Source organism: Rhinoderma darwinii, chromosome 3 (assembly GCF_050947455.1).
Source record: "Rhinoderma darwinii isolate aRhiDar2 chromosome 3, aRhiDar2.hap1, whole genome shotgun sequence".
Taxonomy (NCBI): Eukaryota; Metazoa; Chordata; class Amphibia; order Anura; family Rhinodermatidae; genus Rhinoderma; species Rhinoderma darwinii.
In genome coordinates this window covers 397,270,066-397,294,498 of record NC_134689.1, presented here as the reverse complement: position 1 = coordinate 397,294,498, position 24,433 = coordinate 397,270,066, and the positions used below count along the sequence as shown (strand labels likewise).

General features: G+C 43.9%; 1 protein-coding gene across 1 annotated transcript in view; it reads left to right on the top strand.

Moving 5' to 3' along the window:
- Window positions 1–1,613: 1,613 nt before the first annotated feature.
- Window positions 1,614–24,433, top strand: part of FARSA (phenylalanyl-tRNA synthetase subunit alpha) — a 29,677-nt gene continuing 6,857 nt past the window's right edge. Inside the window, exons 1-10 of the mRNA XM_075859026.1 lie at window positions 1,614–1,798; window positions 4,675–4,812; window positions 5,642–5,740; window positions 7,140–7,258; window positions 12,842–12,934; window positions 15,015–15,143; window positions 15,266–15,381; window positions 16,088–16,172; window positions 16,381–16,480; window positions 17,175–17,343. Coding sequence (XP_075715141.1) covers window positions 1,649–1,798; window positions 4,675–4,812; window positions 5,642–5,740; window positions 7,140–7,258; window positions 12,842–12,934; window positions 15,015–15,143; window positions 15,266–15,381; window positions 16,088–16,172; window positions 16,381–16,480; window positions 17,175–17,343 — 1,198 coding nt within the window. The 5' untranslated portion in view covers window positions 1,614–1,648. The remainder of the gene's footprint in view (window positions 1,799–4,674; window positions 4,813–5,641; window positions 5,741–7,139; window positions 7,259–12,841; window positions 12,935–15,014; window positions 15,144–15,265; window positions 15,382–16,087; window positions 16,173–16,380; window positions 16,481–17,174; window positions 17,344–24,433) is intronic.

Genomic DNA, 24,433 nt, shown 5'->3' with positions numbered 1-24,433 from the left:
GTTTTCACTGTTTTGGTCCCTCAGGGGCTTTGCAAATGCGACATGGCCGCCGCAAACCATTCCTGCTAAATTTGAGCTCCAAAAGCCAAATGGCGCTCTTTCCCTTCTAAGCTCCGCCGTGTGTCCAAACATCCGTTTATTACCACATGTGAGGTATTGTTTTACTCGGGAGAAATTGCTTTACAAATGTTGTTGTGCTTTTTCTCCTTTAGTCCTCGTGGAAATTAGAAAAAATTAGCTAAACCTACATAATCTTTGAAAGAATGACGATTTTTATTTTCACGGCCTACTTCCAATAATTTCTGCAAAAAACCTGCGGGGTCAAAATGCTCACTATACCCCTAGATAATTTCCTCAAGGGGTGTAGTTTCCAAAATGGGGTCACTTTTGGTGGATTTCCACTGTTTTGGCACCGAAAGAGCCCTTGAAACCTGACATGGAGCCTAAAATATTTTCTAATAAAAAGGAGGCCCAAAATCCACTGGGTGCTCCTTTGCTTCTGAGGCCGGTGCTTCAGTCCATTACCACACTAGGGCCACATGTGGGATATTTCTAAAAACTGCAGAATCTGGGCAATAAATATTGAGTTGCGTTTCTCTGGTAAAAACTTCTGTGTTACAAAAAAAATAGAATAAAAATGAATTTCTGCAAAAAAAAATGAAATTTGAAAATTTCACCTCTACGTTGCTTTAATTCCTGTGAAACGTTTAAAGGGTTAAGAAACTTTCTAAATGCTGTTTTGAATACTTTGAGGGGTGAAGATTTTAAAATGGGGTGACTTTTTGGCGGTTTCTAATATATAAGGCCCTAAAAGCCGCTTCACAACTGAACTGGCCCCTGTAAAAATAGCCTTTTGAAATTTTCTTGAAAATGTGAGAAATTGCTGCTAAAGTTCTAAGCCTTGTGATGTCATAGAACAATAAAAGGATGTTCAAAAAACGATGCCAATCTAAAGTAGACATATGGGGGATGTTAATTAGCAAGAATTTTGTGTGGTATAACTGCCTGTCTTACAAGCAGATACATTTACATTTAGAAAAATGCAAATTTTTGCAATTTTTCACCAAATTTTGGTGTTTTTCACTGGTAAATATTGAATTTATCGACCACATTTTTCCACTATCATAAAGTCCAATGTGTCACGAGAAAACAATCTCAGAATCACTTTGATAGGTAAAAGCGTTCCGGAGTTATTACCACATAAAGTGAAATATGTCAGATTTGAAAAAATGGGTCTGGTCCTGAAGGCCAAAATGAGCTTGGTCCTGAAGGGGTTAAGCCTCTGGAGGTAAACAAGAATGGTTCCATTCACTGATAGCAAGCATAGATCTTGAAAATGATGATAAAGCTCGTTGATATTAATGATATTGGGTCGCAATGCTCACACTAACCCCTGTTCAGTCATCACAGTTCTGTGCTGCTCGTTACAGCCGGGCGCCGCCAGAGGGAGCTGTGCGCCCACGACAACACTTAATCCATTCAGTCTTGGGTTACGTGAGCTACAGCTGACATGAGAAGCAAGATGTCAGACATTAAGCTTCACGTCCTGCAGAATTGATTAGAGTACCAAGATGGCGTACACTCGCAAAGCATTGTGGACGCGGTGACTGCCGCTTCTGGCGCATGCGCAGTAGGGAAAGCCGGCAGCATGGCTGATAACACAGTAGCAGAATCGCTACTCCAGAAGCTGCGGGATGGAAACTGTGGGGGTCTGGACAGCCTGGAGCTGGCGGGGGCTCTGGATGTGGATCACCAGCAGGTGGTGGGTGCTGTCAAAAGTCTGCAGTCGCTGGGAGAGGTGAGACGATCCGGATGATGCAATCACACTGGGAGGGAATAGGACACGTATGGCTGGTGTGGGACTACAACTCCCAGAATGCCTGTCAAGACTTTACAAGGCATGGTGTGCTGGGACTTGTAGTTCTTAAGGGTAAAATACACGTTGGGTTTGGGAGGACTTCCTTCAACTCAAACTCCTTGAGCCCCCCATTGAATTCAATGGCATGTAAGGGTAAGTCCCACTGCAGCGGCATTGACACGGACGCCAGCTGTACCAACACCCTGTTCGTCACCGCTGTAATAATTGCTAGTTAAACGCCGCATGTTGTTGTGGGTAAAACTTCTGTATACCTACAAAATCGTGCAGACGTAAGCTAGCAATTTTACAGTGGTGCAAAACAAGGTGCTGGTGCAGCTGGCAGCCATGTCAATGCTGCTCCATGGGGCCTTACCCTAATGTTGCCTTTCTAAAGGGAAGCTTCCTCTCATGATTAGTTGATTGCTGGGGGTTGTGGAAGCTGGACCCCAACAGTTGTCCCATAAGGACCAGCAGCACCTCTATTATGAGATATCTCTTTTAAAGAGGTCCTGTCACCTCTTCTGACTTGTCAGTTTCAGTAAATACTTGTTTTCCCTATGAAATTATGGAGCATATTTTCTTCTGTGCGGTACCGTCCCTCTGTTATTCCTCCTAGAAATATATGAATGAATTGACAACTGGGTGTTACTATTCCCCTTGTTAAAGGGGCGTGTCCATTCACCTTCTGACTCTGTCAGCACTGATTGGACGTTGTCAGTCTATGTAGGGACATGCCCTCAACTGCAAACACCCAGTTGTCAATTTCATTACACATTTCTAGGAAGAATAACAGAGGGATGGCACAAATGTAAGAAAACCTGCACCCTAACTGTTATATTATGGGGAATACAAGTATTTACTACAAAAGACACATCAGGAGAAGTGACAGGTCCTCTTTATAACGCTTATGATTTGGACACTCGTTGGTTCATCTGGCAAGACCTCCCTGTGAACAACAGGGGGAGCCTGTCAAAGGACATGAGTGATAGTGTTCTTATTTCTATCCCTGGACAAACGTGTTCACTATCTGGACTTGTCTAAACTGGATACAATAGTAACAAACTCTCAGCTCCGATGCGTATTCGGTTTGTAAAGATTCTGGATATAAAGAAAAATGTTACCATTCACTGACAGCAAGCATCTTGCAAATGGAGAGGAATTAAGATACAAAGGAGATTTGTGAAAACAATCTAACAGCAAAACTGTATTTGTGGTCAATAGTAACCAATCACAGGGCAGCTTTAATTTTTCAAAAGCGCTATCACAAATGAAAGCTGCACGGTGATTGGTTGCTATGGGCAACAGACCGTTTATAAGGCTGCGGAACTCGTTATATCATTTTTTAAGCTTTTCTTTTTTACATAAGGACCGCAGGAAAACTCCGCTGAAAGTGAGGACGGTACACAGGCCGATCCACGCACGTATCTAATGTATGTGACCATCTTCTAGGAGACCTAGAGGAAGAGATGAAGTGTTAAACGGGTATTACCATCCACAGGATGTGCCAAAAATGTCTGATAGATGCGGGTTCCACCTCTGGGGGGTTTCGCACCTGTCTCCAGAATGGGGTTACCTCACCTGCCGGGATTATGGAAACCGCTAAGTTCGCTGTGCTACACTGTTTCAGTAACTCCCATAGAAGTGAATAGGAGTTACGGAAACAGCAGAGCACAGCAGGCCAGTGGCCCCCCTCACCAGACAGGGTTGGGGGACCCCCATTCTGGAGATAGGTGGGAACCGCATATTCTGTGGATAATACATAAATGTCTATGATGGGAATACCCCTTTAATTTAAAAAAAAAAAAAAATAAAGAAAGGAACATTTTACTTCTCTGCTAAAGATGGTCAATCACTTTAGATCTGTCGGCCGATGCCCCCGTTTCCCAGTGAGGAGCGGGGAATAAATCACTGACGGACACATCTGGCGGATTATCTCCTGCTGTAACAAAGGATCGGGAATGTTAAAATCCAACATGCCAGATCCTTCTTTTCCCTCAAACACATTAGATCGTCGATCGGTTCGACCAACTTTTATCTAATGTGTATGGCCATCTTAAGACTTCGATTTGTCAGGTTCAGCGTTGTCATGGAGACTCGTGTCGATTCTAAACACCATCTACATCAATGTCTACATCCTGACCACAAATATGTCTGCAGTTACAGCCATGTTGTGGTGGTCACCCAGCTTTCCCAGATTCCAGAATGGCAAATCTGCCTAGTGATGCATTTCTATATTCCCCATTTCTCTTTATAGTTACATTTTCTATTCTGGAATCTAGGAGGGTGGGAGCTGTAGCCACTTTTGATATTGGTTGTCACCCAGTTTTCCCAGGATTCGACAAACCGAATTGGTAATGACTTACAGAGGAATATCACCCCTCCTGATGGGGCTATTTTAGTAAATACTTGTATTCCCCATGAATTAACAATTATGGAACAGATTTTCTTGTGCGTTCTGTTGTTCCTCCTGGACATTTATGAATAAATTGATGTTACCATTCCCTTTGTCAAAGGGGTGTGTCCCTACACATTCTCACTCTGATTGGACAGTCAGTATGTGTAAGGACACACCCCCTCCATCTGGTAACACCCAGGAGGAATAACAGAGGAGCTGCACAACATCGAATTTTAGGACAAGATGCTCCAGGATTATTTCATGGGTAATACAATTGTTAACTAAATCAGACAAGTCGGGGGTGGGGGCGGGGGGTGAGGGGTCTTCTTTAACAGCTGAGAATGAGGTGAGGGTGGGACAATAATGATGGGGCTGATTCTTCACTCCACTTGGTCGTCTAATGCAGTATTTGTCCCGCCAGATAATCGAGGCAGAGCAGAAATCCAGCAAGAAATGGGAGCTGAGTACAGAGGGGCAGGAGATCGCGGAGAGCGGCAGTCACGAGGTCAGGGTGTTCCAGAGCGTGCCCAAAGAGGGGCTGCCGCAGAGCGAGCTCATGGTGAGTATCATGAACCAGCATTCAGGACCATGATGAAGGAAAGTGACAACTACTCCGAGCACGTTTATGTCACTTCTCTAGCAACCTCCCTCCGTGTCCTTGACTATGCCATATTTAGGCCCCGTTTCCCACGTAGCGTTAATGTACACGCTGTGGTGCACGTTTTGACACTATTTTTTTCAAAGCAGAACGTGAACGTCAGACGTACAGTAAGAACGAGATGTGAACTCCGCCTAAGCTGCAGGTTGATAGAATCGGTGATGGTCTCATGGACTCCCACCAATGTCTTTGTCATGTCAGATGGCTTAGTTTAAAGGGTGACAACTAACTAAGCTTTCCGAGCACTGAGACCCCCACTGATCGCTAAAATGAAGCCGCAGAAGCGCGCGCGTGTGAACGCTGAACCGCTTTGTTTCTAATCTGCTTTTCTTGGAAAGCCGAGCAGTTGGCGTATGGACTCAGACTTTCTATTGAGCCTGTGCACCAAATCCTCGGCTTTCAGAGAAAAGACGATCAGAAATTCAGTAGCTCTGAGCTCACTCGAGCGCTTCTGCCGCTTAATTTTAGCGATTGGCGGGGGTCTCGGTGCTCGGACACACACCGATTAAAAACTTCTAACATGTCACTATGTCAGAAGTTTTTTGAAAGTTTAGTTCCCTTTTAATTTAAAGGTACACATACACTTTAAACGCAGATGCTGTTTGTATTGATTTATAAAATCCATAATAGATGGAGTATCCCTTTAAGTCATTTGCTGGCTTGATAGGGGAAGGTATTTTGATTATTTCATGAGCTCATCGATGTTTTGTGTTGCGTGTTTTCCCTACAGAAACTCCCCATAGCGAAGGTGGGCTTCAGTAAAGCCATGTCCAATCGCTGGATCCGGCTGGATAAAGCCGCAGAAGGGGGTCCTCGTGTATTCAGAACGGTAAGTGCGTCCTACGTCTTGAGTCATTTATGTGGATGTTCAGACCTTTTTATTGGGTAACCGAGATGTGTAAGGGCTTGTCCACACACATTGAATTGTTGCAGAAAATGTCTATATATATATATACACTACCGTTCAAAAGTTTAGGGTCACTTAGAAATTTCCTTATTTTTGAAAGAAAAGCACAGTTTTTTTCAAATAAGATAACATTAAATTAATCAGAAATACACTCTATACATTGTTAATGTGCTAAATGACTATTCTAGCTGCAAACGTCTGGTTTTTAATGCAATATCTACATAGGTGTATAGAGGCCCATTTCCAGCAACCATCACTCCAGTGTTCTAATGGTACATTGTGTTTGCTAACTGTGTTAGAAGGCTAATGGATGATTAGAAAACACTTGAAAACCCTTGTGCAATTATGTTAGCACCGCTGTAAACAGTTTTGCTGTCTAGAGGAGCTATAAAACTGACCTTCCTTTGAGCTAGTTGAGAATCTGGAGCATTACATTTGTGGGTTCAATTAAACTCTCAAAATGGCTAGAAAAAGAGAGCTTTCATGTGAAACGCAATCGAAGTTTATTGGGTTTGCCCACAAGTATGATATACAGTAGGGGGCGATTTCTGTCACTTTTTAGGATAGACTACACATGGTCCGCTGTATAAGTTTCTCTTGTATTCTGGAGGGTTAGGACTAGTTCACACACTTTTTTTTTTTTTTTTTTTGCCATGGTTTTTGATGTGGAAACCGCGTCGGAAAGCGACATTACTTTTCTTGAAGCTTTTTCCGCCTCGAAAACCCCATTGAAGTCAACGGGAGACGGAAAAAAAATGATGTGAACGGCTGCTATGGTTTTTGGCAAAAAAAACAAAAAACGCTTGGGTTTTTTTCTTTGCCTGTTGAAGGATAAAAAACAAAAACGCCTCAAAACATGCGTGTGGTACAAAACCACTTAAAAAAAACTGAGCTGATTATTCTAGGCCGAGTTTTTCGGCACTGTTTTTGATGCGGAAACTGCGCAAAAAAACTGCCTAAAGCGGGAAAACCGCTCGCGGGGGGGGGGGGGAAGCATCATGCCCTTTCTTCAGGCGTTTCCGTCTCTGACCTCCCATGGACATCAATTGGAGGCAGAGAAGGCTGTTTTCGCTGCGTTTTTTGCCGATGGCGCTCAATGGCCGCGACCGAAAAAGCGGCAGGTGTTCTTCCGGCAGGTCAAAATCTGCCTCAAAATTCCTGAAGGAATTTTGAGGCAGATTTTTCCGACTGCAAAAAACTATGTGAACAGGGCCTTGGGGGAAACACCTGTAAACCAGATCCTGGTGGGATTCAAACACTAGGTGGCAGCACCAGGTGGCCACGTTATTTACCATTTATCACTCCTCCTCCTTCTGCTCAGGTAGATGCTGTGGAAGACGAAGTTAAGGAAAAGCTGCAGCTCATCCTGCAGGGAAAGCCGGACAACGTGAACGAGAAGGACAAGAACGAGCTGAAGAAGAGGAAACTTCTAAATGAAGTGTAAGTGCCGAGACCAAAGTGTCCTGTGTGCTCCCGGGTAATGATTGTCATGTCTACGGGTAATGTCTCTCTTTAGTTCCGGCTCTTCAACTCTGCTCCATTAGGTCACCGCTATGATCAATGTCTCCAGCTTAACCCTTTTGCTGCCGCGACAATTTTCAGACTTGACATACACAAATAAAACCTATATCCTAAAATAAAAAGAAACCTATTCTAACCCGTATATTATATGAAAGTAGACACTGCATTATAGCAACGACCACATGATCATAAATTACAAGCAACTAAGTCGGTGAGGAGATCATCAGGTATCTGCCACTTGTATACTGCGGGGATAAGTCACCAGATTATAAGTGCCCCATCTCTTACCTAATCTAATAGGCGCTTTAATGTAGATACGTTTTTTTGTTATTTTTGAAAAAAAATTCTTTTTGAGCAAGTTATGATCACTTTTAGTTTTATGCTAATTTGTTCTTAATGCCCAACTGGGTGTTTTGTTTTTTTTACTTTTCACCAAGTGGGCGTTGTAAAGAAAAGTGCATGACCCTGACCAATCTGCATCATACACTTTTCTTCATTCCAGCCCAATCCACAGCACAGCGTGATGTCGCGAGATCACGCTGTGATGGGACTTCCTCCCACAGGTCCTTCACCGGAGCGGCGGAAGAGTCAACAGACATCGCCTCCAGCCTTGCCAAGTCGTTTATCCGAATCTGCAGCTGCTGGAGGCGATGTCTGTTCAGTCTTCTATGGCTCCGGTAAAGGATCTGTGGGAGGAAGTCCCGTCACAGTGTGATCTCGCGAGATCACGCTGTGCTGTGAAACAAGCCGGGCATAAATGAAGAGGAGCGTATGACACTGATTGGTCAGCGTAAAACACTTTTCTTTACAACGCCCACTTGGTGAAAAGAAAAAACGCCCAGTTTGGCATAAAGGACAAATTAGCATAAAAATGATCATAAATAGGACAAAAAACATTTTTAACCCCTCCCCGTCGTAAACATCTTTCAGATTTTAATTTTCGTTTTTTCCTCCCCACCTTCCAAAAGCCATAACTTTTTTTTTTTTTTTTTCCGTCAGTATAGTCCTATGAGGGCTTGATTTTTGAGGGACGAGTTGTAGCTTTTCGTAGCACCATTTATTGTGCCATATAATGTAGTGGGAAACGGGGGAAAAAACTTTTTGGGGGTAGAAAATGAAAAACAACAGCGATTCCTCCATTGTTTTTTTTGCTTAGTTTTTACGGAATTCACTGTGCAATTAAAACAACATGTTATCTTTATTCTGTGGGTCCATACAATTACAGCGATACTAAATATATGTAGTTTTTTTTTTCTATATTTTACTACTTTTACAAGTAAAAAACTAAGTGTAAACATTTTTTATTTATTGTGTCGCCAAATTCTGAGAGCCTTAACTTTTTTATTTTTCCGTCAATTAAGTGGTATGAGGGTTTATTTTTTGCAGGATAAGCTGTAGTTTTAATGATACTAATTTGGGGTCCGTGCAACGTTTTGATCACTTTTCATTCCATTTTTTTGTGGGAGATGAGGACCAAAAAATAGCGATTCTGGCGTTTACAAATTATTAATTTTTTACGGCGTTCACCGTGCGGGTTAAATAATATGTTGTAATAGTTCAGACTTTTACGGATGCGGCGATACCAATTACACTACCGTTCAAAAGTTTGGGGTCACCCAGACAATTTTGTGTTTTCCATGAAAACTCACACTTTTATATTTATCAAATGAGTTGCAAAATGACTAGAAAATATAGTCAAGACATTGACAAGGTTAGAAAGAATGATTTTTATTTGAAATAATAATTTTCTCCTTCAAACTTTGCTTTGGTCTTGGAATGCTCCATTTGCAGCAATTACAGCATTGCAGACCTTTGACATTCTAGCTGTTAATTTGCTGAGGTAATCGGGAGAAATTTCACCCCATGCTTCCAGAAGCCCCTCCCACAAGTTGGATTGGCTTGATGGGCACTTCTTGCGTACCATACGGTCAAGCTGCTCCCACAACAGCTCTATGGGGTTGAGATCTGGTGACTGCGCTGGCCACTCCATTACAGATAGAATACCAGCTGCCGGCTTCTTCCCTAAATAGTTCTTGTATAATTTGGAGGTGTGCTTTGGGTCATTGTCCTGTTGTAGGATGAAATTGGCTCCAATCAAGCGCTGTCCACAGGGTATGGCGTTGCAAAATGGAGTGATAGCCTTCCTTATTCCAAATCCCTTTTACCTTGTACAAATCTCCCACTTTACCAGCACCAAAGCAACCCCAGACCATCACATTACCTCCACCATGCTTGACAGATGGCGTCAGGCACTCTTCCAGCATCTTTTCAGTTGTTCTGCGTCTCACAAATGTTCTTCTGTGTGATCCAAACACCTCAAACTTCGATTCTTCTGTCCATAACACTTTTTTCCAATCTTCCTCTGTCCAATGTCTGTGTGCTTTTGCCCATATTAATCTTTTCCTTTTATTAGCCAGTCTCAGATATGGCTTTTTCTTTGCCACTCTGCCCTGAAGGCCAGCATCCCGGAGTCGCCTCTTCACTGTAGACGTTGACACTGGCGTTTTGCGGGTACTATTTAATGAAGCTGCCAGTTGAGGACCTGTGAGGCGTCTATTTCTCAAACTAGAGACTCTAATGTACTTGTCTTGTTGCTCAGTTGTGCAGCGGGGGCCTCCCACTTCTCTTTCTACTCTGGTTAGAGCCTGTTTGTGCTGTCCTCTGAAGGGAGTAGTACACACCATTGTAGGAAATCTTCAGTTTCTTGGCAATTTCTCGCATGGAATAGCCTTCATTTCTAAGAACAAGAATAGACTGTCGAGTTTCACATGAAAGCTCTCTTTTTCTAGCCATTTGGAGAGTTTAATCGAACCCACAAATGTAATGCTCCAGATTCTCAACTAGCTCAAAGGAAGGTCAGTTTTATAGCTCCTCTAAACAGCAAAACTGTTTACAGCGGTGCTAACATAATTGCACAAGGGTTTTCAAGTGTTTTCTAATCATCCATTAGCCGTCTAACACAGTTAGCAAACACAATGTACCATTAGAACACTGGAGTGATGGTTGCTGGAAATGGGCCTCTATACACCTATGTAGATATTGCATTAAAAACCAGACGTTTGCAGCTAGAATAGTCATTTAGCACATTAACAATGTATAGACCCTAAACTTTTGAACGGTAGTGTATGTTTTTTGTTTTTTTTAACTATGCTCTAGGGGGAAAAGGTTTGTTTTTTTTTTTATTTTATTTTTGACTTTTAATATTTTTTTTCTTTATTTTTTTTACATAAAAAATAACTATTTTACAATTTTTTTTATTAGTCCACCTAGGGGACTTCAACCAGCGATCGTTAGATCGCTTGCACTATATACTGCAATACTAATGTATTGCAGTATATCGTGATTCTGACAGCCTTAGCCCTGCTGGAGGCAGCGCTTAATAGGAGCACAAAGATGGCGGACCTGGGGGCCTTCATTAGGCCCCCAGGCAGCCATAGCAACCATCGCCACCCTGCGATTGCATTGCGGGGGGCACGATGAGCTGCTAGAGGGGGTCGCCCCCTCTTTCCAACGATTTAGATGCCGCGGTCGCTATTGACCGCTCGTTACTGTGAAGTGTCGTCTGTAACAAACAGCCGACACCTGCATCGTATGGAGTGGGTTCACTCCGTGAGCCCGTTCCATACTTCCCTCTACCCAGCTATGACATATGGATACTTCAAATGTCGGGAAGGGGTTAAAAGAAAACAAAACATCTGTTCTCTACATTAAAGTGCCTTTTACATTAGGTAGGAGATCGGGCAGTTATAAACTGGTGACAGAGCCTCTTTAAAGGGGTTATCCGGGGACCAAAAATTGCCTTGCAATGATCTATTTATGTGAAAAGAAGTAATTTACTAATCTACTTTAATTTAAACTTCTCAAGCAACAGGCAACGTGACAGCCCCTTGTGGTCATGTTCACAAACAGCACATGAAGCAAGAGCTCAGTCACATGGGGCCGTGTCGAGGCGCAATCATTCGTAGAAAAGCTCCAGCACTTACTGAATAATTCATGAGGTTTGAACTGCGCCATTTAGTACAGAACGTTAAATTAAAGTACATTACTAAGTGACTTCTTCTCACATAAATATATTATTGCAATGCAATTTTGGTCCCCGGATAACCCCTTTAATAACCGTGTGTGCCCACTTGAGTTTTCGCTGAATGGTCCTCTTTTTTGTGTATCTGCTTGTATCTCATTTTTGAGATAGCCTGCGGTCTGTAAGAGCGACGAACTGGAGATGTCCGTGTATTACATGGATGGCTATTCATCTGAATGGCCGCCATGTAATACCACAACGGCTGCTGCAGGAGAAAGGTCTGGCCAGAGAAGGCTTCCCTCAGCAAAATCGGCTGTTTTCTGGGTGTGTCTGGAGTCGGAGGACCTGCGGTAATCGACTGTTTTCTGGGTGTGTCTGGAGCCGGAGGACCTGCGGTAATCGACTGTTTTCTGGGTGTGTCTGGAGCCGGAGGACCTGCGGTAATCGACTGTTTTCTGGGTGTGTCTGGAGCCGGAGGACCTGCGGTAATCAGCTGTTTTCTGGGTGTGTCTGGAGCCGGAGCACCTGCGGTAATCAGCTGTTTTCTGGGTGTGTCTGGAGCCGGAGCACCTGCGGTAATCGGCTGGTTGCTGCAGTGGGAAAGGGTTGCTCACGGATGAGACAACCCCTTTAATATGGGAATACATCCTAAAATATCGAAATAAATTTGTTGCGTCTTCCTGAGTACTATGTTTTTCATTTTGCTGTTCCTACACCAGGCGGGGGTCAGTGTGCAAAACTACAACTTCCAGCATGCCTTATTTTTGGAGAGCAAAGAAATTAGCGTTTAATGTTTTTGTTTTTTGCAATGGCAGACTGCACAAGAGTAATTCTTCCATTGGGGTTTTTATTTTTATAGTGGGTGTTTTTGTTTTTTTAGAGTTTTATGCTGTTTACCAATAATTATAATGTCGTTTTATAGTACTGGTAGTTATGGTTACATGAATACTACCTATAACAGGGGGGGCACTTCACATACCTGTGCGGCTGATGTCCCTCTTTTGTCCTGGCGTCGACCTCTCTAGCATCGCGTGCACGATCTCTGCTATATCTTCCTCACTTGTGGTGTCGTTGTTTGTAGTTCATCTCTTGCTGTAATAGAAATCTGCTCGCCATCAAATGACTTTCTGCTGAGCTTGTGCTTCACTACAGAAGCCAATCAGTGTAAGCAGAGCTGCAGTGTAAACCTTGGGGGAGGAACCGCGCAGCCGCCGGCGTTTTTGATGAGTCCGAAGGTGGATTATAGACTATGTAGCTAAGATGGAGTCCCTGATCATAACGGTGCCCTAATAAAACAGCCAAATGGGCAACACAGAAGAATAAATAGCAGCCAAGCATTATCCATAGGCAAAGACGAAGATCTACCAGAGACCATTAAATATACTAAGACTAGTTCTACCCACCCCTGGTCATGTAGACGTACGGTCTCTAGCTTGTAATATTAAGAGCAGATGATTATTGGGTTTTTATCTTTTATTCAGGACAATTAAAACCTACTGGGTGACGAAGGGAAAAGGTTTCAGCACGAGTATTACAAAGCAGGAGACGGACCTGACGCCGGAAATGATTGCCAGGTAAGTCACATGTCAATGACTTGGGCCTCGGCTATGGAGTATTATTGACACCTGCATTGTCGTTTTTTGAAGTGGGAGCTTTGGTGACGATACTCCGTGAATAGCAATTCCCAAATTTCATGGTGTCTTCAGCTCTTGGACCTCCTCCGATGTTCTCTTCTGACTTGTCTTTATGACGAGGTTTAGGTGTAACTCCCCTTGTGGTTGCATCTATGTGGTGCCCTATTGACCAGTGAGGCCAGAAGAAACTCCTGATCGCAACAGAGTTGTAATAAAGAGTTCTAGTCTGGATGGGTCAACCCCCTGGTCTAGGAGAAGTTTAACTCCTCGAAGTCCAAGTAGGGCTGAGCAATTACGACCTAAATCCAAGTCACGATTAATTGAACATGTAACTTCGATTACGATTGTTAAACAATTATTTAGGCCACACCCCTTTTGCATGGCACACACCCCCCCCCCTACTTGCATGCTACAGCATTGAATTAATATTTATCCCCGGAGCCTGCTGTATACTACAGTATATAATATACTGTGTGGGGGCAGTGTCAAGTATAATGCTCCCCCATAGCTGCCAGCACACCGTATAATGGCCCCATAACTGTCATCCACACCGTATAATGCCCTCTCCACGGTATAACGCCCCATAGCTGCCACTACATAGTGTAAGGCCCGCACAAATGACTTCCACGCAGTATAATGCCCCCATAGCTGCCCCCACCAGTGCCTGATAAAAATAATAACCTACTCCCCTAACCCCGTTCCACGATGAGTGGAGGAGATCCCTTTTCTCCCCTGGTCTGTGCAGCTCGGCGCAGACAGGCGCGATGACGTCACTGCCTGGCGTCCAGTGATACGTAGTAAATGGTAGAGCAGGGACTTTACGGTCCCCTGCTCTGCAATTGGATTCAACTGTACCTGCGTCCTGAAGATGCAGATACAGTTTAAACCGGGAGAAAATAATTGATAAAACCGGAATTCACAAGATAACCTCAATTAATTGCGCTCAATTTCGATTTATTTTTTGATTAATTGCCCAGCCCTAAGTCCAAGCCATTTTTGGAATTTAAACTTTTCACTCCCCGCCTTCCATGGGCCATAACTTCTTTTTTTTTTCCCCATCGATTTCAGCAGTGTGAGGGCTTATTTTCTGCGGCACGAGCTGTGTTTTTTATTGGTACCATTTTTTGGTACATACGATTTTAATAATCACTTTTTATTACGTTTCTTTTTCACCGCTAAGGTGACCAAAAAACTGATACTGGTGTTTTTATATATATTTTTTCTTGTTACGGAGTTCACCGTGTGAGTTAAATATTGCTATATTGTAATAGTTCGGAATTTTACGGCGATACCAATTTTGTTTGTTTTACATTACTTTAAAGTAAAAGGTGTTTTGTTTTTTTTACTTTTTATTATCTAATTCTATATTTTTTCACTGTTTACATTTTTTTATTAACTTATTGAACCAGCGATTGTCATTGCAGCATATTGTATTGCAGCATATTGTCATTTTTACAGGCTCCTGTTAAGTCCTGCCACAGGAAGGGCTTAACAGAGGCAGAGTGAAGGCAGACCTGGGGTCCTTCATTAGGCTCCTGTGCTGCCATGACAACCATCGGCACCCTGCAATCGTTTGACGGGGGGGGGGGGGGGTGGCGATGAGCTGTCAAAGGGGGCCGCCCACCTTTATTTAACGCCTCAGATTCTGCAGTCACTATTGACCGCAGCATTTGAGAGATTAAACGGCCAGGAACAGCACGATCGCTGTTCGTGGGCGTTAGTCCCGGGTGTCTGCTGTAATACACAGGTGACGCCCGTAGCGTATGGAGCGGGCTCAGCGCGTAAACCCGCTCCATACTTCTCCCCCTGCACCATGACGTACCGGCACGTCACTGTGCATCAAGGGGTTAAATGTGTCTCCCTGCTGCAGAGCATCATGGTCCGGATTAAGAGCAGTTAGGGGCTTTCTATCATAGTCGCCTCTAATGCTTTATGCATAGCTGCTGGTCATATCTATGTAAAAGCAGCATCTCCCCCCTCCTCCTTTCTCTGTCACTCTTTTCTGGTTTACCATTTGCAGTGGTTCTTGGAGAGACAAGAAATTCAAGGCCTATAATTTTAACGCATTAGGAGTGATGCCAGAATGTGGGCACCTGCACCCCCTGTTGAAGGTCCGCACACAGTTTAGACAGATCTTCTTAGAAATGGGGTGAGTGAAGCCACTAATCCTCCATGCCCTTCATATCTGTGCCCTCTACTTTACTTGTCTTAGTCCTTTCTTCATTAGTGTTCTGTGTATCCGGTGACTCCATTTTACCTTCTTTTGTTCAGATTTACAGAGATGCCGACCAATAACTTCATAGAGAGTTCCTTCTGGAACTTTGACGCTTTGTTCCAACCTCAGCAGCATCCAGCCAGAGACCAGCATGACACCTTCTTCCTGCAGGGTCGGTATCAATGTGTTATGTCTGAAAAGCGTATGTTCACCGCCATCACAGCTGTCAGCACAGCTGTCGACCGCACCACACCATTACCGCCACTAACAACTGCACCTCCACTACCACCACATCATCAGACAACTGCTGCTCCACTACCACCACCGTCATAGCAGCAGACAACTGCCACCACGGCAGCCGGCAAACACGCCACTACCATCACCAAGGCATCTGAAAAAACTATTGAACCTGTGTTAAAAACTTTTCTTTGCATTTTTGTTAATGCTGTTGTGTTTTACCCAAAGGTGTGAGTGGCGAAAGCACAACATTATTAGGCTGGGTTCACACGACCATGTTACGTCCGTAATGGACGGAACGTATTTCGGCCGCAAGTCCCGGACAGAACACAGTGCAGGGAGCCGGGCTCCTAGCATCATAGTTATGTACGATGCTAGGAGTCCCTGCCTCACTGCCGCCGGACTCCTAGCATTGTACATAACTATGATGCTAGGAGCCCGGCTCCCTGCACTGTGTTCGGTCCAGGACTTTCGGCCGAAATACGTTCCGTCCATTACGGACGTAACATGGTCGTGTGAACCCAGCCTTAGCATGCCCTGGCACAAGCGGTTTTACTCTGTGTTCTAAAACTGTATGTAATCACTTGAGTGAAGCCTTGTTTTTTTGTGAAGTTAATATGTTGCCGTTTCATTTGCTTCAGATCCAGCGCTGGCATCCGAATTTCCTATGGATTATCTAGAGCGGGTCAAGAAAGTTCATTCTGAGGGCGGATATGGATCACAGGGGTGAGATATTCATGTTCCTCTTTTTGGTTTGCCATGATGGTGGAATCGGACTACTTATTACATAGCTCCTCCCTCCTGTCAGTCACCCTGTGGTGGGAGGAGCAGACTCCTTGTCTCATAGCCCCTCCCTCCTGTCTTAGCCTGTGGTGGGAGGAGACGACTGTGACATCATAAAATTATCCATATGTAATTCATGCAACTCTTGCAGGTATAAATATGATTGGAGCATAAATGAGGCGAAGAAGAATATCCTGCGGACACACACCACAGCGGTCAGTGCTCGGATGCTCTACGAGCTTGCTCAGCAGGTAAGTTCGGGTTCAGTAGTGTTGTCAGTGACTAGTAGTCAGGAGTAAAGGTGTTTTCTCTACCTATAAATGTAGAAGGGAAGAAGAGGAAGCGACGCTCCTCTAAGGTGATATTGTTTTAGAATGCTTAGTCGTAACGAATCATGAGCTGGTATGACTCACCTAGTGGAGATGTATAGGCACAACGCTACTGCATGGCGTTGTATGAGTTAGAAGGATTTGTCTGGATGCCGGCTGTCACCCACTGCTGTCCCTCAGGTGGATAGAATCCTTTGTTCCTTCGGAGGACGAGTCATTCAAGAGAGAGCAGGAAAAATTGTGCAGGGTTCGGGTCACGGCGCCGGGCAGGTAATTTTTTTTCAAGCAGATGTCTTTCTTTTATAAATATTTATTGCAGCACTACGCGTTTCAACACCGGACAGGTCCCTTCATCAGGTTCATACATGATGAAGGTATGAACCTGATGAAGGGACCTGTCCAGTCCTGAAACGCGTAGTGCTGCAATAAATATTTATAAAAGAAAGACATCTGCTTGAAATAATTACCTGCCCAGCGCCGTGACCCAAACGCTGCACAATTTTTTCCTACTTTCTCTTGAATTTCCTCTCCTATGTGTTTTTGTCACTCCTATAGATATATTTTTTTTGTATATATATATATATATATATATGTTTTTTTTCTATCTGTTATGTAGAAGAAGTTTACGCCGGTAAAATATTTCTCCATTGACCGAGTATTCAGAAATGAAACTCTGGATGCCACCCATCTAGCAGAATTTCACCAGATCGAAGGTGTGGTGGCCGACTTTGGACTAACCCTAGGAGACCTCATGGGTGTTCTGAAGGAATTCTTCACTAAACTCGGTATGTAGAAGACTCACATTTACTATGAGCACAATGCATGTTTACATTAGGTTATATTATTACACCGAGGAAAGGAAAATTAGATTTTTGTAGTACTTGGATGTAGCAGTGGTGTACAGCACAATAACAGAAAGGGTTTTGTCCAGTGACAACCGGCTCCAACAACCATCAGTTTTTAAAGTTCATTCCACCATTTGGTTAAAATTATGTGCAGTATCTTCACTCTCACTAACTATAGTACTGCCCCCTATGGACAAGCATAAAACTACTATAATATTGCCCCTATATACAAGAATATAACTACTATAATACTGCCACATGTACAAGAATATAACTACTATATTACTGCCTCCTATGTACAAGAATATAACTACTATAATACTGCTCCCTATATACAAGACTATATCTACTATAATACTGCTCCCTATATACAAGAATATAACTACCATAATACTGCCTCCTATATACAAGAATATAACTACTATACTACTTCTCCTATATACAAGAATATAACTACTAGAATACTACCCACTATATACAGTGAAGGAAATAAGTATTTGATCCCTTGCTGATTTTGTACGTTTGCCCACTGTCAAAGACATGAACAGTCTAGAATTTTTAGGCTAGGTTAATTTTACCAGTGAGAGAGAGATTATATAAAAAAAAACAACTGAAAATCACATAGTCAAAATTATATTTATTTGCATTGTGCACAGAGAAATAAGTATTTGATCCCTTTAGCAAACAAGACTTAATACTTGGTGGCAAAACCCTTGTTGGCAAGCACAGCAGTCAGACATTTTTTGTAGTTGATGATGAGGTTTGCACACATGTTAGATGGAATTTTGGCCCACTCCTCTTTGCAGATCATCTGTAAATCATTAAGATTTCCAGTACATCCCTCATGACAGCACCACAGGAGGTTGCCCTATTGACCTCTGTAGGGACAGGAAGACAGAGAGGTTAAAAGGCCCCTCCCACCACCCACTTGCCAGTGTTCTTCCTGTCCCTACAGGGTCAGGAGCAGAGAGATGTCGCTCCTGTGTTGCTGCAGGAAAAAACTCGGGCAAGGGGCAAGATCGGGGGCTCCGTGCACTCCCCCTTCTCTTCCCCCTAAAGCCTAGGCTAACACCCCTCGAACGAGAGGTCCCTTAGCTCCCACCCTAAGACACCTACCGGAGGAATCCTAGGCAGGGTTCGGGTAGTGTGTGGGGGTTGGGGATTCCCAAGCAGGCTTCGGCCTGGCTGCGTGACCAGGCGGGGACCGGCAGCTCCATAAGTTTGGACGCACCGGCAGGGATCCTCGCTGCGCCGCATAGCAAGCCTCAGTCGCCGGCTATGGCGGCTGCACTCCAACGAATAGCCGACCGGAAATGACGTCGGGCTACTTCCGGTCTGCGGGAAATTCAAGACGCCCGCATTTAAAGGGACACGCACAGGTATGTAGTTAGAGCTGATACCTCTAACTTGGATTATTTTTGTGGATTGCATATTGCATTGCCTGTTACCTGTCGCGGTATGGAACTTCCTCGTCCTGACGGAACTCCAGATATGTCCCAGGGTCACGTGCGTCTCACCCTTGGGGTAAGGGTTATGACTCCTTATGTATGCACACCATACTTTATCGACCTTATGTTTTCCCTTGGAAAAGATTCCTCTCAGAGACAAACTGATAAAAAGAAGGTTAAAAAATGTGCGACTTGTGCAAAAAAATTGCCAGATTCACATAGGAAACAATTGTGTCAGGATTGTATTGCAAAAATACTAAAAGAGGAACAACCAACGTTCATGTCTGAACTTAGGGCTATGATTCGTGAAGAAGTGAGTCAGTCAGTAGCCTCCCTCGCCCATCCTCAATAAACTCCCTCTCATTCCCGGGCAAAAAGACCACAGATGGAAGTGGATCAAAAATATTGTCCTCCCTCTCAGGGGTCTGACTCGGAGCAGGAGTGTTACTACCTATCGGAGGGTGAGTTTAGAAGAAGGAGAGGAACTCTTGCCTTCAACTTCCACTCAAGAGAAAAAAAATGTCTTCTCTTCGGAGATGTCTGATACCTTAATTCAGGCTATACGGGAAACCATGGATATTCCCGAAGAAGACCAACCACATACCATCCAGAATGAGATGTTTGGAGGTCTAACGGAAAAGAAAACGAAGGTTTTTCCGGTAAATGAAAATCTCAAAAGAATGGTGACAACTGAATGGGAAGATTCAGAAAAAAGGCTCTTCATTTCAAGAGATTTTAAAAACAGACTTCTCTTTGATCCAGAAGACTCTAAACCTTGGGATGAGATCCCAAAAGTAGATGTCCCAGTAGCCAGGGTTGCTAAAAAAAAACGCAATCCCATTTGAAGATTCCTCGCAGTTGAAGGACGCCATGGACCGAAAGGCAGACGGGCTACTGAAAAGAGCGTGGGAATCTTCCTCTGCTTTGATCTCGACTAATATCGCGGCCACATCAGTAGCAAGAGCAATGTTTATATGGTTAAACCAGCTGGAGACCCATTTGATGATGAAGAGATCACGACAAGATCTATTAGAATCTCTACCCTTACTAAAGATGGCAACCGGATTCTTGGTAGACGCCTCAGCGGAATCTATTCGATTTGCTGCCAGGAATGGGGCTCTCTCAAATGCTGCTAGAAGAGCATTATGGCTCAAAATGTGGTCAGGAGATACGAAGTCCAAGAACAAATTATGTTCTATCCCGTTTACAGGGTCTCTGATGTTCGGTCCTCTCCTGGATAACATGCTGGAGAATGCAGCAGATAGAAAAAAGGGGTTTCCTGAAGAGAAACCAAAAAGATCCCCCTCAGTTTGGGAGGTTTCGCCAACAGAGGGATCCTACCTTACAGAACTACAGCGGGAAAGGGAAGTCCGGTCGCTGGAGTTACCCCAAAGGAAGAAGGGGTCGAGGATATCTCCTTAACCCCAATAACTCATTTCAGCCCTCAAAGCAATGACGCCAAGAGCGTAGGAGGAAGACTCCTACAATTTTATCCCAAATGGTCGAGAATAACCCAGAACCCCTGGGTTCTAAAGATCATAGAAGAAGGGTACAAAATAGAATTTTCCTCCATTCCTCCAGAGAAATTTCTAATAACCCAGTACCAAGCAAAAGACCTTCATCAGATCCTTATCCGGGACGTCCAGAAACTACTCAAATTGAGAGCCATTTCTCCAGTTCCCCACAACGAAAAATGCAAAGGCCACTATTCAAAAATCTTCTTAGTCAAAAAACCAAACGGTTCCTACAGGACAATAATCAACCTGAAGGTCCTAAACAAGTGGGTGAAATATCGAAAATTCAAGATGGAGTCTAGAGATCGACTATTCCTCTAATAAGGGAAGAGGCATCAATGTGTACGATCAATTTAAAGGATGCGTATTATCACGTTCCTATCCACCCCGCTTACCAGAGATTCCTCAGATTCGCAATTCAGGACGGTCCTTCCATTCTCCACTTCAGGTTTGTCTGCCTCCCTTTCGGCATTTCCTCCGCCCCCAGAATTTTTACAAAAATTATGGCAGAGATCATGGCATTCGTAAGAAGTCAGGGCATAGTAATTATCCCATATCTAGACGACTTCTTGTTGACGGCAGATACTCCGTCTATCTTAGACAGTCATCGGTCACAGGTTCTTTCCCTACTACAGGAATTGGGATGGATAATCAACTTTCAGAAGTCAAGTCTTCCTCCCCAAAAACAGAAGGTCTTCTTAGGAGTACTACTAGACTCCTCCCTTCAACATTCCTTCCTCCCAAGAGAGAAACAAATAATCCTACTGGCAGAAGTAAGGAAATTTTGGGGGAAAGACGCCTGTTCCATAAGGGAATGTATGCAGATGTTGGGAATGATGACGTCTTGCATCCAATCTATTCCATGGAGTCAATTTCACTCCAGACTCTTACAGAATCTGATCTTGTCCCAGTGGGATCGAAAACAGAACTCCCTGAATTCAAGAATTCAAATTTCCGAGACTGTGAAATCAACCCTCCTGTGGTGGCTCTGCACAAACAACATAGACAAGGGAGTCCCCTGGAGAACTTCTCCTTATGTAGTGATTACCACAGATGCCAGCAAACACTGCTGGGGGTCGGTAATCCAAGACAAGCACTTTCAGGGCACGTGGCCTGTTCAAATGATGAGGATGTCCTCAAACTTCAGAGAACTAAAAGCCGTATGGGAGACACTTATAAGAGCTTCACCCATCATAAAAGGGAAGCATATAAGAATTTTATCGGACAACACGACAGCGGTGTCCTTTCTTCGCCATCAAGGGGGAACAAGACACACTCTTCTTCAGGCCCTCTCTACACAAATTTTCAGTTGGGCAGAAGAAAATGTCCTATCAGTCTCTGCAGTCCACCTAAAAGGCTCAGAACCAGCAGATTTCCTGAGTCGGGAAAAAGTAGACCCTGGAGAATGGTCCCTAAACAGGGAAGTCTTTCTGTCCTTAACCCGAAGATGGGGTTATCCACAAATAGACCTGTTTGCCACGAGGAAAAACTCCCAAGTAGAGACATTCTGCTCCCTAAATCTCAGAGACAACCCATTGGGAGTAGATGCATTGTCCCAACCCTGGGGCATGGATATGGCCTATGCCTTTCCTCCGTTTCCTCTAATACCAATGGTATTAAGAAAAATCCAGGAAGATTTGACAAAGCTCATCATTATTCTTCCCTATTGGCCAAAAAGAAGTTGGTTTCCAATCGTAAAATACCTAGCGTTGGAAGACCCTATCATGCTCCCAGTTAGGGAGAATCTTCTCTCCTAGGGTCCCTTATTCTTTCAGGGAATAGAAACTCTGAAATTGTCAGCCTGGATCCTGAAAGGCAGATCTTGAGGAACCACGGTCTGTCAGATGAGGTCATTTCAACTGTCTTATCAAGTCATAAAGAAGTTACCTCAAAAAATGTGGAAGAAATTCTGTTCCTGGTATGGAGACCCAGGACCAGACCCCTTTTCTCCCAACATCGCGAAAATCCTAGATTTTTTACAATCAGGATTCAAAAAAGGGCTTAGCCCTAGTACCTTAAAAGTACAGATTTCAGCCTTAGGTCATTTTTTTAACACTCCCCTGGCTGAACATCGGTGGATCAGAAGATTCACCCAAGCGGTCTCTAAACTGAAACCTTCCCTAAAGAAATCAGTTCCTACCTGGGATTTGAATGTAGTGTTAACGACTCTTTGTGAGCCCCCCTTTGAGCCGCTCGACACAATTAGTATGCATTTTTTAACTCTAAAAGCTGCATTCTTAGTCGCTATTACTTCAGCAAGAAGGATTGGAGAAATCCAATCTCTGTCGGTCATAGAACCCTACCTAAAAGTACAAGAGAATAGGATCATTCTAAAGCTGGATCCTTCCTTTATTCCAAAGGTATCTACTGCTTTCCATCGAGAACAATAAATAATTCTACCTTCCTTTTATCCAGATCCAAAAAACCAACAAGAAGAAAAATTCCATTGCCTGGATGTCAGGCGAACAATTCTTCAGTATCTGGATAGAACCTCCTCCTGGAGACGAGATAAAAATCTATTTGTCCTGTTTGGGGGAAAGAATAGAGGAAAGAGCCTCAAAAGGCTCTCTAGCGAGATGGGTAAAAACTACCATACAAGAAGCCTACAAGTCCCAAGGACTATGTGCCCCGCAAGGCATCAGAGCCCATTCAACGAGGGCAGTTTCGGCATCCTGGGCAGAAAGAAGAGAAGCCTCTATGGACCAAATCTGCAGAGCTGCCACTTGGTCAAGCCATCATACGTTTTGCAAACATTATAGGCTAGATGTTCTGTCCGATACGGACTTAAGTTTTGGACAGAAAGTCCTCCAATCCGTAGTCCCACCCTGAGCATTATAATCTGGTATTGCTCCTGTGGTGCTGTCATGAGGAATGTACTGGAAAATAGGAATTAGACCTACCGGTAATTGTATTTCCAGGAATCCATCGTGACAGCACCCTTACATTCCCTCCCTTATTGAAATTCTGATTTGTGCAATTAACATGTCAGTTATTATCCCTAGAAATAAAATAGGGTTGTATCCATCCTGGTGTAGTAATTGAAAAACACTGGCAAGGGGTGGTGGGAGGGGACTTTTAACCTCTCTGTCTTCCTGTCCCTACAGAGGTCAATAGGGCAACCTCCTGTTGTGCTGTCATGATGGATTCCTGGAAATACAATTACCGGTAGGTCTAATTCCTATTTTCGAGGCTGTCGCTTGGCAACTCGGATCTTCAGCTCCCTCCATAAGTTTTCGATGGGATTAAGGTCTGGAGACTGGCTAGGCCACTCCATGACCTTAATGTGCTTCTTTTTGAGCCACTCCTTTGTTGCCTTGGCTGTATGTTTCGGGTCATTGTCGTGCTGGAAGACCCAGCCACGAGCCATTTTTAATGTCCTGGTGGAGGGAAGGAGGTTGTCACTCAGGATTTGACGGTACATGGCTCCATCCATTCTCCCATTGATGCGGTGAAGTAGTCCTGTGCACTTAGCAGAGAAACACCCCCAAAACATAATGTTTCCACCTCCATGCTTGACAGTGGGGACGGTGTTCTTTGGGTCATAGGCAGCATTTCTCTTCCTCCAAACACGGCGAGTTGAGTTAATGCCAAAGAGCTCAATTTTAGTCTCATCTGACCACAGCACCTTCTCCCAATCACTCTCAGAATCATTAAGATGTTCATTTGCAAACTTCAGACGGGCCTGTACATGTGCCTTCTTGAGCAGGGGGACCTTGCGGGCACTGCAGGATTTTAATCCATTACGGTGTAATGTGTTACCAATGGTTTTCTTGGTGACTGTGGTCCCAGCTGCCTTGAGATCATTAACAAGTTCCCCGCGTGTAGTTTTCGGCTGAGCTCTCACCTTCCTCAGGATCAAGGATACCCCATGAGGTGAGATTTTGCATGGAGCCCCAGATCGATGTCAATTGACAGTCATTTTGTATGTCTTCCATTTTCTTACTATTGCACTAACAGTTGTCTCCTTCTCACCCAGCGTCTTTCTTATGGTTTTGTAGCCCATTCCAGCCTTGTGCAGGTCTATGATCTTGTCTCTGACATCCTTAGAAAGCTCTTTGGTCTTGCCCA